Source organism: Diplotaxodon limnothrissa, linkage group LG23, assembly GCF_057381915.1.
Source record: "Diplotaxodon limnothrissa isolate DT_005_m linkage group LG23, D_limnothrissa_male_GT1.1, whole genome shotgun sequence".
NCBI lineage: Eukaryota > Metazoa > Chordata > Actinopteri > Cichliformes > Cichlidae > Diplotaxodon > Diplotaxodon limnothrissa.
The window spans coordinates 18,548,437-18,564,697 of NC_140617.1; the positions used below are offsets into that span (position 1 = coordinate 18,548,437).

The 16,261-nt window shown below is 37.3% G+C and overlaps 1 protein-coding gene across 6 annotated transcripts in view; it reads right to left on the bottom strand.

The window, feature by feature from the left end:
• Positions 1-11,560: 11,560 nt before the first annotated feature.
• Positions 11,561-16,261, bottom strand: part of abi3bpb (ABI family, member 3 (NESH) binding protein b) — a 33,389-nt gene continuing 28,688 nt past the window's right edge. For all 6 annotated transcript variants that reach the window (XM_085347942.1, XM_085347941.1, XM_085347938.1 and 3 more), the window contains 8 exons: positions 15,709-15,798; positions 15,340-15,549; positions 15,077-15,182; positions 13,885-13,964; positions 13,230-13,259; positions 12,985-13,143; positions 12,776-12,898; positions 11,561-12,103 (listed from right to left, as the gene is read on the bottom strand). In XM_085347942.1, coding sequence (XP_085204068.1) covers positions 11,988-12,103; positions 12,776-12,898; positions 12,985-13,143; positions 13,230-13,259; positions 13,885-13,964; positions 15,077-15,182; positions 15,340-15,549; positions 15,709-15,798 — 914 coding nt within the window. In that variant the 3' untranslated portion in view covers positions 11,561-11,987. The remainder of the gene's footprint in view (positions 12,104-12,775; positions 12,899-12,984; positions 13,144-13,229; positions 13,260-13,884; positions 13,965-15,076; positions 15,183-15,339; positions 15,550-15,708; positions 15,799-16,261) is intronic.

Consider the following 16,261-nt stretch of genomic DNA (forward strand, 5'->3'; position numbering starts at 1 on the left):
TGATCGGAAGGTCGGGGGTTCGATTCCCCTTAACAGCTACCCTGAGGTACCCCTGAGCAAGGTACCGTCCCTACACACTGCTCCCCGGGTGCCCAATGGCTGCCCACTGCTTCACTGAGTGAATGGGTTAAATGCAGAGAGCAATTTCCCCACGGGGCTCAATAAAGTACAATAATGTACACACTTTCTTCTTCTTTCTTCTTCTTCTTCTTTTGTACCAGTAGGTGGCAGTGTGAGACCATGGTTTGGCCTGTTGTTAGCAGCCTGACGCGAATGCTCTGCGCTGTTTTCTCATAATGGCGGAGTATTCAGGAAACAGCAATCCACGTCTCCCTGTCTGATCATTTCTTTCCTGTTTACAGGTTTGTATCGTGCCCGAAATAGAATATAATAGCAATCACATCCATTATATAGCATAGATTAACCATTACGGTTGGAAAGTGAAAGCGTACAACATTGTGTAGTACAGTAAATTAGACTTTTGTAAATATTTGTTTACGGCTTGAGCAGCATGCTATGGTTAGCATGTTAGTTTGGGTCGCACACCTCCTATGCTCTGTGATGTTAGTGATCGGCTCCCCCGTTATTCTGTATTGTTTTAGTATCTTGTTTTCTGCCATAAAGTGTTTCCGTGAATTCAGTGCACATGTCAAGATGGTGCTGATTACACCATTCTTTCAAACTATTTGAGATTTATAGATTTGTCCTGTTGGAATTCATTTTGAACCAAGTCTTACAAGAAAATTGGTCATGTTTATAACATTGGAATGTGTTAATTCTCTTTAGTCTAGTTGGTAACAGTTGGTAACACATATGGAGAATGTGTGAGCTATGTTAAGAATAAGTAAATACACAGTTGTAATACTGTAAAAGTAATAAAAGGAGTGCATAATTGTGAATTTGAATAAATAATGGTGGAGTATTCAGGAAACGGCAAGCCACGTCTCCCTGTCTGATCATTTCTTTTCTGTTTACAGGACACATATACAGTTGTCTACAGGTGCTGCCACCCGGTATCTGTAACACGTTGCAACAGAAAAATGTTTGTGTATTCCCCAACTGGTTGGCTGGAGGTAAAATTGTTTAGCAAGTGTTATTAGACAAGTTGGTGTTCCATGTAAACTACTGAGAGAAACTCATGAGTAGATCTGTAAAAAAAAATTAGCATTGCTTCTAGTAAAAAAGATTTAAAATAGAAAATCTAATACCAAAGTAAAACCAGAGACTCAAAACTGTCACGCTGGACTCTAATTTAGGACTCGGGACTGAGAGTACAGCTTTTGATGTATATGACCTCCCCCACCTTGCATGAATGTCAACTTTATATCCAGTAACATGCTACCTAGGAAAACATGAAGTCTCCACAAAATTCAACTTAGGATGCAGTTTATTTGAACAGAAAGACCATTTTTAGTAAAGTCAGTCACAGATATCGCTAATCTGAAAAGTAATGAAGTAAAACAACAAATTAATTTATACATTCCAATATATATTCTTTTTAACTCACAGAGCAGTTAATGTAAGCTAACTTCTCTGCTTTATACTGCATGAACAAAGGCTGTTACAGCAATCTCTACTAGTGACCTCTGAGGCACAATTTCTTCTGGTGGAGTTTCTAATTTTTTCATTTCCTTCAGTCCTTTTGCAACACATCAATTTGGAATTTAACTATCTCACATCTTGAATAAGACTTACTCTGAGTTTCTGGAGCTCTCATTAACATGTTTCTATCAAGAACTCCTGGAAAACTTTAGAAAGTAAAAGAATTCCTGCAGCTTTTATTCCATGTGAAACGATCGAGTTGTGACCTGTAGTTCTCGGCTAGTTTATGCACAGTTATGTAACTTCTGTCCTTCATGAGTTTCACAGATCAAAGTTTTGCAAAGTCTCAATAGAGTCCACACGAGTGACCTCATTTCCTGACTTCTCAGCAGGTTCTACTGGTTTCAGAAAACAGGACATTTCACCTCATTTTGGATTTTTTAAGGTCTTGGTTTCATGAACATATAGGGGTCTTGTTACCTTTTTTTTTTTTTTTCCTTCGCTCCATTTAATGGATAAGGGTACTTTGGGGTTGCTGTATCTGATTGACTCTTTTGGATAGAACATTATTAGGATTTTTTGTTGAACTGTTTATAACCATACATTTTTCAGCACAGCATTTTGGGCAAAAATTTCACTGTGAGTCATATGGCTACCTGATGGCTGGACTAAAATGCTGCACATTTGTACACGCCAACCCTTTTAATAAACAATTATCCATTTTTTGTGCAGAAACCTTTGTTCACCAGTGTTCTTCTTTGTCTAAAATGAAATGTTTGAAAGTTTGGTCAGAAGAAGCACATGAGAATAACTGACTTTTTGATGAAAGTTTTCACTTTAACAATAAAATAAGCCCCTTTTGCTGCTGTAGATGACTAGAGTTTAAAGAAGACATTTTCTGTTTTCAGTCATTTATATCTGGCAATGGGTCTCTGGTTTGCAACCTCACCTTCCATCCAAAACAGCCTTATGGCAATATGTGAAAACGCCATGAAAAGTGAATATGTGTACATGGGCACAAATTGTGTTTTTTTTTTCATTACAGTCAGCACAACTTTGAAATTGGGGGAACGTTTTATGTCTACGCTATCCATGTTTCTGAGAGTCTTCTGAGCTGATGGTGCAACAAAGAGAACTTTTTAAAAAATGCCACGTTTTGAATTTTCACCCAATTCATGAACTTTTTTTTAACTTATGTGAGATGATTTACTGCCTACAACCTGCAGCAAATCACAAATTAAGTGTGATTCAGTAATTAAAATAAAGCGTGAAGTTATTCAGTTGAATGTGGAACTCCAAGTGTCCCTCATACACTTCAAGATGTCCAATAGATTAGGTACTTCACAAACTTCAATGTAATTGGATTTTCTATGCAAAAACTGGGAGAAATGAGGAAAGTTAGGAGAGAAACAGAATTAGTAAGAAAATGCATGTCATTGATTGAATTAGAAAAAGCACAAGTAGAAAGCTTACAGTAGAGGTGGGTCACAAAGTAGCTTGCAGCAAATGTAGATGGGCTAAAGCGTCTTAAATAAGATATTCTTTATGAGATTTGCAAAGTAGAAATGGATCTGACAGACTGTCCAGTCCATGGTCTGTCAGAAATGATTTATTATTTATTTGGTCCTAAATCAATAAATATTAGTTTGTCTGTGATAGAATCCACATAAAACACTAAAGATTTCCTGGTAGTCTCCTTGAAAATGATTAAAAGATTATTTTCCTGATCACTAAATGGCTGATTAATTGTATAATTATTCAGTTCTACTTGTTTTCTATTAAATGTGAGCCTGATAAGTACCCTCATTAGTAGCTGAAATGATACTGAGCTCTACAAACCTGCGGATGTCTGTTTCTTTCTTGTGATTTCTGTTGGAAATGTTTCTTTCTTTTTTTTCTTAACCAAATGTAAACTTGAAAAACCTACTTTTGTTTACTAAAGACATATTGAAAACTTGCAGGATGTCAAATGAAAGTGAAAAAGTCTGGAGAGTTGCCATGTTGTTTTGGGGGCTCTGAAATTACAAACTGTAGCAAGTTCAAAATGATTTTACAGTCTCTCACGTTTCGCTGCAAAAATTCTTGTTTTACGAACATGCAACACGTTTGTATGCAGCTACAACTGTGTCTGAAATCCCTCAAAATGCATGCAGCTGCCTTCTCTCACGCTTCTCGCCTTTCCTGCTTAAAACCAGAAAATCTCAATTTCCTGGAGATCGAGGCGAATGCAGTGCTTCTTTTCTCAGATCAAGTCTGGAGCCTGATGCGATGCCATGCGAATAAACAAAAATCACAACAGAGAAGCAGAGTTTGTGATGAAAATGCTCCTTTGTCCTAACAATTCTGAACACTCGTAGGGGAAAAATCCAAAGGATTCAACCAAAGGGCTTCAACCACAAGGTCATTAAAATATTACAAAACAGAGTATCCAATTTACAGAAGCAAAAAATAGCAACATAACTAACGACACAAAATAACTCGATAACAATGCAAAAAAAAGTATTAGATAGTGAAAGGTAAAAACAGAACAAAAACGATAGCAAAAAGCACCAACATGAAAAAAAATGATGAAAAACACAAATAACTAGCCTCACTTATATAAAAAACACATCCACTGGCTTGGTACACAAACCACAGCAGGTCAAGCGCTGTCTTTCTAAACGCAGAAAGCAACATCACAACAAATAAAAACAATGCAATATAACACTTATAAACAAGAAAATATGATACAGCCCATGTCAATATCAACAAAGCTACATGCATCAACATTCTCAATAACATCTATGACATGAAAAATTGCAAGAGAACATTCAAAGGTTGAAAGTAACAACACAAACGGTAACAAAAAGAAATCAACAAAGAAACTACACAAAGGAATGAAGTGACAGATTGCAAAAAGCAAAACAATGAAAAGCAAATTTATTAAAAAAGCAATAAAATGTAACAGCACAACTTAAAGTTAAAACGTAAATACAGTAAAAGACAACATTGCGAAAAACAGCAACAAGACACGAAACAACAGCAACACAACCACAACAGCCAAGAATCAAAAGCCTCAAATGTCAAAAAGTAACAAGCAAGAAAAATAGCAACATCACGACAAAACACGACAAATGGAAGCAATAAATGATTATAACCCAATGAACAGTAACAACAAATAGAAAAGCAATAAAACAGCTACACAAATACAGGAAAACACTGCAAAACGCAGCAAGCAATAACCAATGAACGGCAACAATGCAAATGATAATAACATGATGAAAGGAACAAATAACAACACAAGAAAAAGGAACAACAAACAGCAAGAATCACTGAACAGCAGTAAACATAACAAAAATCATCATCAACACAGGAAACAGCAACAATCAAAAGCAACAAATAAACAGCAACAAGCAACACAAGGTAAAGTTTATTGTTGCATTTTGGTACCAGACTGATTCAGATTAAAGAAACTGTGCAGCTGTTGACATGTTGACCAACCTCTGCAACATGTCGTGAATGACAAACTCTCCCACGGTTTTTTTCTGTTTCAGCCTCTCTGAACCAGGCATTACCTCACCAACCAGTTGTCCCATTTGTCATTAGTGATCCAGAGAGAGCGTTCATGTCTTACATCACAAGGTGGAATTACAGCAGACCTGACATGGTGCTCTTATTCTGACGAGACTTCCTGCTCTGATTTTTTTCTCTCTTCCTCGTTCATGGTGAACAAACCTCCACTTTTCTGGTCACAGAGTTGAGAAGTCGTCACTATTTTCCCTTCTTTGGTGGTTTCAGAACTGGAAAACTGATGTAATCTGTCACATCACTGCTGGTGTTTCTAACTGGAATTGCGGTTGAATTTGTGACACTGGGGGATGAGGGGGTTTGTGGGTAATATGAGGATGGATGATCTGAGAAGGGGCTAAAAACACAATATGATCCCTTAAAAATGTTCTCGTCCCTCACTTTAATGACTTCAGTGTGGAGTCTGCAGTTGCGTCCAACCAGACCTCAGTCATTTTTCCAAATTTAAAGACGTCTTCTCTTAGGTTCACTTTCTCTAAGACGACCATTGAACCTGTGAAGAACGGCAACACTTAGTACAGTTTTTCGCTCTTGGACTTTTTGCAGTTTCTCTGAACATTGCACAGTTTGACCTTGGGGTGAATTTCTTGTGATATCCATTCGTGTCTGGGAAGTTTGGCAGCTGCCTTGAATGTTTTTGATTTGTAAATTTTTTTTTTTTCATTGTAGAATGATAGACTTCAGATTCCTTGGAAATAGCCTCATAACCCTTCCCAGACTGATGGGCAACAGTTGCTCCCCTTAATTCATTGCTGATGTATTTTCTCTTTGGCACCGTGTTAACACACACCTGAAGGTTCCAGACCCGCAAACTGAAAAAAACTTCTGCTTTTCATCAAGTGCATTCAAATCAGCATCATGTGGCTGCTACTTACCCTTTAAATTCCCATGGAAACACTGAGGTATAGTTAGTTTTTCACAGGACTGCAAGGTATTTTGAAAAAGTTGTGTTTTTGCATGATAAAAATGATCAAAATTGGCATTTTGACCACTGCTGCGTTATTTTTTCAGAAAAGAAGTAATCACATTTGTAAGAGGGCTTTTAAGTAACGTCAGCATGCTTGGTTATCTTATCTTAGCTCTAATATGTACCTGGAGTAGATATACAGAAACCTTTGGCAAGTTCTGAATTTTACTTGCTTATTTACAGGGAGTACAGAATTATTAAGCAAGTTGTATTTTTGAGGAATAATTTTATTATTGAACAACAACCATGTTTTCAATGAACCCAAAAAACCCATTAATATCAAAGCTGAATGTTTTTGGAAGTAGTTTTTAGTTTTAGCTATTTTAGGGGGATATCTGTGTGTGCAGGTGACTATTACTGTGCATAATTATTAGGCAACTTAACAAAAAACAAATATATACCCATTTCAATTATTTATTTTTACCAGTGAAACCAATATAACATCTCCACATTCACAAATATACATTTCTGACATTCAAAAACAAAACAAAAACAAATCAGCGACCAATATAGCCACCTTTCTTTGCAAGGACACTCAAAAGCCTGCCATCCATGGATTCTGTCAGTGTTTTGATCTGTTCCATCAACATTGCGTGCAGCAGCAACCACAGCCTCCCAGACACTGTTCAGAGAGGTGTACTGTTTTACCTCCTTGGAAATCTCACATTTGATGATGGACCACAGGTTCTCAATGGGGTTCAGATCAGGTGAACAAGGAGGCCATGTCATTAGTTTTTCTTCTTTTATACCCTTTCTTGCCAGCCACGCTGTGGAGTACTTGGACGCGTGTGATGGAGCATTGTCCTGCATGAAAATCATGTTTTTCTTGAAGGATGCAGACTTCTTCCTGTACCACTGCTTGAAGAAGGTGTCTTCCAGAAACTGGCAGTAGGACTGGGAGTTGAGCTTGACTCCATCCTCAACCCGAAAAGGCCCCACAAGCTCATCTTTGATGATACCAGCCCAAACCAGTACCCCACCTCCACCTTGCTGGCGTCTGAGTCGGACTGGAGCTCTCTGCCCTTTACCAATCCAGCCACGGGCCCATCCATCTGGCCCATCAAGACTCACTCTCATTTCATCAGTCCATAAAACCTTAGAAAAACCAGTCTTGAGATATTTCTTGGCCCAGTCTTGACATTTCAGCTTGTGTGTCTTGTTCAGTGGTGGTCGTCTTTCAGCCTTTCTTACCTTGGCCATGTCTCTGAGTATTGCACACCTTGTGCTTTTGGGCACTCCAGTGATGTTGCAGCTCTGAAATATGGCCAAACTGGTGGCAAGTGGCATCTTGGCAGCTGCACGCTTGACTTTTCTCAGTTCATGGGCAGTTATTTTGCGCCTTGGTTTTTCCACACGCTTCTTGCGACCCTGTTGACTATTTTGAATGAAACACTTGATTGTTCGATGATCACGCTTCATAAGCATTGCAATTTTGAGACTGCTGCATCCCTCTGCAAGATATCTCACTATTTTTGACTTTTCTGAGCCTGGCAAGTCCTTCTTTTGACCCATTTTGCCAAAGGAAAGGACGTTGCCTAATAATTATGCACACCTGATATAGGGTGTTGATGTCATTAGACCACAACCCTTCTCATTACAGAGATGCACATCACCTAATATGCTTAATTGGTAGTAGGCTTTCGAGCCTATACAGCTTGGAGTAAGACAACATGCCTGAAGAGGATGATGTGGACAAAATACTCATTTGCCTAATAATTCTGCACTCCCTGTAGGTATTGATATAGACTATTGTGTCTTTGAGTATAGTGATCAAACTTAATCACCAGACTGAAATGCTACAGGTTGATAAGCTCATTTCAAGAAGTTGCTTAAGCAGAAAATTAATGTCTAAGATTCTTTAAACTTGTTTGATCATCTTCAAAAGGCAAAAATTTAATCTTGTCTGTGACTAAAGGTGGATTTCAGTGCTTGTGTGAACTGAAATTTTTTAGAACAGATTTTTATTTGTGTTAACATTAAGTGGCGTTTACTCCCTCCTTACAGTCACAGGCGTTTACTTTGATACTCACCAACTTCTAATTTTCAGCTGTAAAGAGGCTGGAGATGAGCAATTGAAGACAGCTGAAGAGAAACACTTCCTTTCCATCCTGTCTGACTCTCTGATTAATCCCTGTGAGCATTTCCCAATTTAAACATAATGGATGTGACTGTTGTTGATATTTTCATCTCTCATCTTCAACGAAACACATTTCCTGTGTCCTGAGTTAGGAAATATGGGTTAAATTTATTATTTTACTTCAACCGATTAGTGATCTTTACAGGATGTACCCTGCCTCTCACTCTATGACAGCTGGGATAGTCTCCAAATCTCGACAACTCTGAATTAGGTATTGATTAATTCAATTAATAGTAGTTAAGAAAATAGAAAAACATAATAAGGTTCTGTTCTAGGTAATAAACTGATAAAGCTTTATGCATGTGGAGGGTAAATAAAGACACTTTTTTTAAAAAGGACTCAAAACTTCTTTATTGTTAAAAATCAATATAGAAACAAATGTATGTAGAAAAACATCAACAGCAATACATTCTTATTTTTCCTTACAAAGCACTCCTCTGTTTTAAATGATCCCTGCTTTATAATAATGGACTTTATAAATGAAGGCGGTCAGGATTGCAGCTGGAAGGTAAAGGCAAAGTACACTGCTTTATTGTCAGGAAACAGCATCTAAGCAGGACTGTGCAACACTATGTGGAAGAATCAGAAAACACCCCGCTAATGCTGTATTATATCACTGCTCTCTACTGTCTCTGCCTCCATCACTCCACCATATATTATTAGTGTGACAGTAGGTAAGTTTGAGGCTGGTGGAAGGACAGGAAGTTAACGGCAGCCTTAAGTATTATAAAGATAGATTAGCAATTTAGTTAATGGCCTGCAAATGGCCTGCATTTGTATAGCGCTTTTTAATAGCCCTAATCTGCGACTTTCATTACTGCACCTCTCAGATACCACAGTCATGTAATCTGTTTCCTGCCAGGGAGAAAATTTATATTACAACACACACTGCAACTAATTGAACGGGTACCTAGTCTGCTAATTTTCAGCACTCTGCTTCTTTTCTTGGCTCTACTAGAGTAGCTTTGCATGATTCACAGTTCAAATAAAAATCGATACTTATATTTGCCCTTCATAAAGCCCTCCTTTTAATGAACCCCTCAGTTCATTAAATGAGTTGTTAAGCATTTCTAACAACTCCATTCCCCCTTCTTTCTTCTGATTGGCCAACATTTGGAAGCCTGTTGACAGAGTTATACTGTCTGGTATTGGTTGTACTGACTACTCAGAGTAGTTTGAAAGCTGAGCTTTTGGCTTAGAATGATTACTTGAACCTCATTCTTTGAAACCTAGTGACTCGAATATTAACATTCAGCATCTTAATGTTATATTCATATGACAGGTAAGACAATGCAGACTAGGTGCCCTTAAAGAAATGCCCATTTGAAGACACGTAGAAGGGCAGATCATGGCACTCCATTACTTTTTCTAACTTAGTTGCCATCTCCGGATGTTGGTTAAGTAAACAGCATGTTTAATGCAGATATTTCTGGATTTGCTAGCCATCAGAACATCATTAGAACATTTCAGCCACATTATAGTTATCTATTACTGTTTTCTTACTAATGTTGTTATTATGATCAGATTTTGTCTCAGACATTTTTGTTGTTCATTGGGTCATTAAATTTGTTTTGATGAAACTTTACATTCGTTAAAAATTGTTAAAAATGGTATCTTTCAATTTTAGTTATTAATGCCTTTCTTATGTGTTGCTAAAAATATCACAAACAATACAACAGGATTTATTTTCATGCATAATTTCCATAAGAAGATATATACAAACCCTTTAAAGACTGAAATGTCTGAGTTCTGAGCCAGATGGCTCATTGTTCCCGCAGCTATCTGATTGTGACAAATAGTGTAAGTAAATAAAACTGGTGTCTGAGGTTTCCTTTGAAGACTGCATACAGGCTGGTTGTCTAGCTACTCAAGGAAACAGATACTCATAGCATTCCTGATCTAGCTATCGCTGCCCCTACTTTAGGCTTTCGTCTCACAGACCTATAGACTGCTTGCTAGGGAAAATATTTTAAGAGTGTTTGCAAGCATGTTGGTATCTTCCATGCTAATCTATAGGTCCTGTAGGCTTTTGGAGCAGCACCTACTTTGTTACCAGGTTCAGCCAGTGACATCCAGCAACCAATCTCCAATATTTTTCCCTAGTAACTGGTGGTTGCCATGTGATGGGTTGCTAGGCCTGCATGACTGGGTCTGTTGTTGAGCTTGAAAAACCACTGGGGCAACTATGGCTCCAATGAGTTAATTTGGTAAAATACAGAAAGAGACTGTATTTAGGGAAATGTTTTATGTGATTAACCAGGCATCAGATGGCAATTAGTTTCCATCTATAAGACCAGTTAACAAGTTAATTTCCCATTTGAATATTTTAACCCTACCTAACTAGAAATAAAATCTTTAAATGTAATTTGGTTATTAAAATGTAAATAATTCTGCTTTTGACTTGCAATCAGGCAGCAATATTAGTTTCCCACCATGCTCTAGCACGAGGAAGGACAAAGAAGAGCATATTATAGTACCATTTGGTTTTCTTTTTCCTTTTGTTTTTTTGGTCATGGTGAGAGAAATGCATCTGCAAAAATGTACTGAAAAAAAAAAAAAAAACATTCTCTCCATATACATATAAATACATTTCTGCTGTGCAAAATGCAAGTGTAGAAGCCTCTCACCGAAGCTCAGCGTTCAGTCAACACATCCAACGTATTGACATGTAAAGCATGAATTTTAGGCATTTCACCTAAAAATGTAGTTTAAAGCACCAAAACTCAGGCCAGCTTGATATTTTCTTTAAAGGACAATGATAAAAAGCCGCAGCTCTTTCTCCATTAATAGATCAGTTAATGGATGATCAATTAATTGTTTGTCTATTTTCAAGTAAAACATTTGCTGCTTCTTAAATATAAGAATTACATGACAGTAAGCTAAATATGTGTTTCAGAAATTGGATGGGCTATTTTTTACTTTTTTATTTTTGATGACTAATTTGGCTAATCAAAAATAACTGGCAGATTAATTAATTAATAATGAAAATTAATTACAGAACAGCAGATTCACAAAGCTGGATTAGTTACCTACAATGCTAACTTAGTTCCCGAAAAATATCACCGTACTGTATTTTTGGGGCACCTTTCAGAGCAGAAAGTACATTATTTGGTATTTATATTATCAAATACATTATTTACTTTTAATGTTTAAAATAGGTTTCTTATTGCTGATATCCAGTAAATTTATCACTCATGATGCTGTCTATATTCGCTACACTAACTAGTGAAGCATTGGTTAAAGACTGGTGATATGGGTGACTGCCAGTTGCCGATGGATGAATGTGAAGCAGGATGGTATCTTTTAAAACCTCTCACTTGAATTACTTTTTATGGCATTTCTAAAAAAAAAAAAAAAAAAAAAAAAAAAACCTCCTGTGAATTCCCATCTGTGGCCCTCGTGAAGCAATGCAATCAAAGACTTTTTGATAAATAACATCTCACAAGTTATGAAAATAGTAATCCAGGGAGCCAGCTTCCCATTATTTCAACACAAAATAAAATATATCTAGCATGAGTCAGAGAAACGATACCTCTATGAATCTTCATGTTCTAACATCACTTTAGCCTTGCTGCTAGATAAATATTAAAAATGAGGCATGGTTGCTATATCATTTATGATGAATGCTCTCTCCTTACAAAGTCCCTGACAAGTATATCCTGTACATTTTTACAGCACTGAGTAACATGGTTGAGAGAATTCAGAGGCACGGCTTAGCCATCCAAGCTTTGGCAACAAATCCCATCATAGGCCTCTGTGAGGATGACTGTTCGTCTACCATTTGCCAGGAATGGGTGTTCCACACTCATACCATGAGACGTAGTTGACATGAGAATGTCCTCCTATTTCTCCAAAGTGGACAGGTTCTTGACGCAATGCTCTGAAGAAACCTGGACAAAAAAGAACAATACGTGATGAGGAACATATTTTAAATCTGATACATTCAATCTAATTTGTATCAAAGCACCCGATTAAGAGCAGCAGAATTTCCTATTTATTGTAATAAAAATGTACAGACATCTAATACTAAATAAATGATTGTGATTCTAAAGGAAATGGAAAAACTAAAAGATTCTAAAATGTCCTCTCTGGTTTCTGAACTCTTATTCTAGATGGGCATCAAAGACAATGACAATGAAGTGGGTGTCACACTGGATTTAAATATAATGTTTTACATTTGTCTGTTATGTCTCACCCCAACCGGTCACAGCAGATGGCCGCCCCTCCCTGAGCCTGGTTTTTCTGGAGGTTTTTTCCAGTTAAAAGGGAGTTTTTCTTTCCCAATGTTGCCAAAGTGCTATAATTGTTGTTGGGTTTTTCTCTGTATGTATTATTGTAGGGTCTAGCTTACAATAAAAAGGGCCTTGAGGTGACTGTTGTTGTGATTTGGTGCTGTATAAATAAAATTGAATTGAATTGAAATGAGATGTAAGTACAGGTATAACTAATTTCTATTTTTTTTTAGGACAAATCATGCAGTATACTGGATCTTAATGTCCAAAAAATGCATGCTCACTAAGGAGCTCAGGAAAAATTCAGGAAAACTGAAATAAAGCTTATACCTTGTCTGGATGGGAGCTGGTCAGCTCTGAGCTGTCTGCCCGTTCGCCCATCCAGGAATGAGTCAACGAACTGACAGTGATCCTCACTAAAGCCAGTCTGATCTCCAATATTGTAGAATTTACCTATAAGGGGAAATATAGAGAAACAGATCAGATCTGGGATCAGTTTCCCTGTTAAAGTGGGCAATAAATTCAGCATTTGTACTTACCGTTGAGTGTTTCACTCAGGTAGATCTTGTACCTAAGTGAGTTGCAAAGCTGTACACCAACAAACTTGCGGTACCAGGTCCTCTTCACATACTGTTTGCCATGGCAGTCAGAGTATGAGTCTGTCTTGAAGGGGAACTGAGTCCAGATAGCATCTTTTCCTGTACAGAAAAATAAATATAACTTTCTACCTTTAAACAAAGGCTTTTCTTATAACCATGTGGACATAAGGTGGATGTTAATTTACCTGAAACGTTCTCACTCACTCTGGGGTCCGCTAAGGAAAGAATAACAACAGGGTCTTAACAGCTTATATAAAGAAAGCATAACTGATACTGCACATTGATGCAGGAGTGCCTTCTTATAACGTGAGCAGCAACTTTCATCATCATCTAGATCAGTGAAGCAGAACATTTAATTATTTCTCTGTGTTTGAAATATAGGATATCAATTCACTCGTGCAATGTTTGAAAAAATCAATATCCTGGATGTCAGCATTTAAAAAACAACTAAATCAATGACTTGTTAGTAATTCTATCAGTAAAGTCCAGTTATGGATGACTGCATAACTGATTAATTGTATTTTGTAGGCAATCAGGAGTGAAGTCTCAAGTCTCACATTATGATAAATTTCTAGCAGGAAATTACCTTTATGCAATAGCGATAATTAATTATACATCTGCAATGAGTTGCAATTCCTGCTAAGTGAATTTGAAATGGGCAGAAACAGTAGCTGCCGCTGAGGGTGAACATTAGTCTTAACTGATGAGCGGAAAGTTTGGAGCATTTCTACTTGTTGTTTAAAACATTTGAAGTCACAGAGAGGTCCTGGAGTTTCAGTTTGACTGCAACTGCTTTGGCTTGTGCATTCTCTAAAGACAGGCAGTTGAGCAGGAATGTACCTGACTCTGTGTTGAAGGTAACTGGCTCACTGGGAGGACCTGAGCCCAGCTCATTCCTTGGCTTCACCTTGAACTCGTAACTAAAAAATGGGGGGAAATATAGCATTACAATAATACATAATCAGGAATAGAGTCATAACTTTTCAAAGATGACACAGCAAACTCAGATGCCACAAAGTACAAGAAAATGTAGAACTTACTTAGGTATGAACTATATTGCAAAATCTTTTTAAGAACTATAATTTATCAAAGTAAAGTAGGAAATAAAATAAAGACATCAGCTCAGCCCAAAACAGTTAAAGTACCAATATATTCTAATACTACATTTCTCTGGATAGACTACCTTTATTTTTTATTGATTATACACTTTTAAGGAATTATTAACAAATTACTTTGAAGCTACTTGTTAATAATGGTGATTTTACTGTAACAAAGGATTTCTCCTTAACCATTTCCTCTAGGTCACTAAAAAAACAATACAACAACTATTGTTTTCTGTTCTTTTATACTGTATCAAAGTTACACAACTGACTGTTAAAACAGGTTTTATAAGCTTGGACAGTCACAAACATCATGCAACCCGTGCATGACAGTGAAAACCATGACCTCTGCTCACAGCTCTTTATTTTTATATGGTTTTACTTGAGTCCAGACTTGCAATTGGCCAGACTTAATTTCTAACCACCTTCCTTCACACCAAATAGCTTTCCCACATCGCGGCTCGTTAAAGCGTCAGCAAGCGTAACAGATGCTCTGCTTATTTTACTGGGCTCAACTAACTTGGGCTGTTTGAACAGCTGAATGAAATGGCTGCAACGCCAACCAGCAGATGTTCAGTCAGATCTGAGTTGCAGAAACACTTAACATCCAGAGATTAATATGTATAAACCTGCTTTATTGTAATGACCTGGTTTGGTTTGGAGTGTTTTCACATTTTTCATGTCTTCTCTTTCTTCTGTGTAGCCGACAAATTGACTGGTTCTCTTGGCTACACAGCAAATCAATCTCATAACATGAAATCATGGTAAATAAATCTGTAGATAACCCTTGATGCTAGGCTGTGAAAATTTGCACATGGTACACAAGGCTGGTCGATTTCCAATCTCAAATTCTACAATTTAGAAATTGACTTTGACTTCAACTTCATGAAAAGTAAAGTTGAAGAAAGAAAACGAATTTAGGTAGAACTTACCTGCTCTCAGGTTTGAGGTTCTCTACGGCAGTGTGAGTCTGGTTTGTAGTCAGGATGGAAACCTGTTCTCCATCTGGGCCTTTAGCAGTGGAGATGACTTCGTACTCTGAGAAGAGGATGACAGAATTAGGACATGACCAACAGAATCGTGATAGAACACAGCTAAAACCACCATAGGAGTGTTATAGGTTAGTCACCAAAGAGTTTCAATTTCATTCAGTTTTTTGTTGGGCTGCTGCAATAAAAATTCAGCTAATAAGTACCAGTGGTTTCATTGTCAGTCTTCTCCCAGTCCAAGATGATGAAAGATGGGCATCCCTCCACTGTCACCACAGTGAGGTTGGAGGGTGGAGTCTTTGGTGGTGATGTCACATTTGTCTCACTGGGTTCATCTTCGGGAAAGTAGTTGAGGGAAGAGGTAATAGAGCAAGGCTCATCTGGTTTCTTTCCAGTTTTGTAGATGACATGAGGTGCTGTAGAAAGAGAACATGAATGTAAAGCATAAGTATCACTGGGGTTTGAGGTTCACTTTGTATATGTAATTGGAGCTGGAACAAAAAATGCTTGTTTTGATGTCTGTATCGCTATATGGTAAAACCCAATGTCCTGCTAAAGTGACCATTTCAGCTTACCTACGTAACGTTTTTTGCCCATGGCGTCAATCTCAGAGGATGGCTGTGATTTAAAAAGATCTGACTCCTCCCATGACTCCTGTCGAGGTGCTGAAAGAAGAAACACAACACAAATTGTCTAATTTCAAGAATAAACCTTCTGGAACAAAATGACCTTCCTTCTATGTGCAACATTTTTTGTAAACAAAGCAAAATATTACAAGAAGGTATGTCTACTTCTTGTAAGCTGGTTTGTGATATTTTGTGCATATTGTGCATGTCCATGAAAATATTTTTTTCTTTGTTTTGTTTTTGTGGGTTTCTTTTGGGAGTGAGTATATAGTTAAAAAATATTATATTTTCCAAAAGCTTTATTCAAAGAAAGCAGTGACTGACATGAAAACTTTTAAAGTGCCCAGCAAGGCCCCATTTGGCAGCATATTGTAAATAGACTTCATGTTCAATCATTGGTCACATGCATTTGGTTAAACTAGCAAAACATTTCAAAATAAGCAGGAGAAAATTGTCTTAAATTGCAGTTTGCATGTGGTAAACTGGACGAAACTGGGCTGAT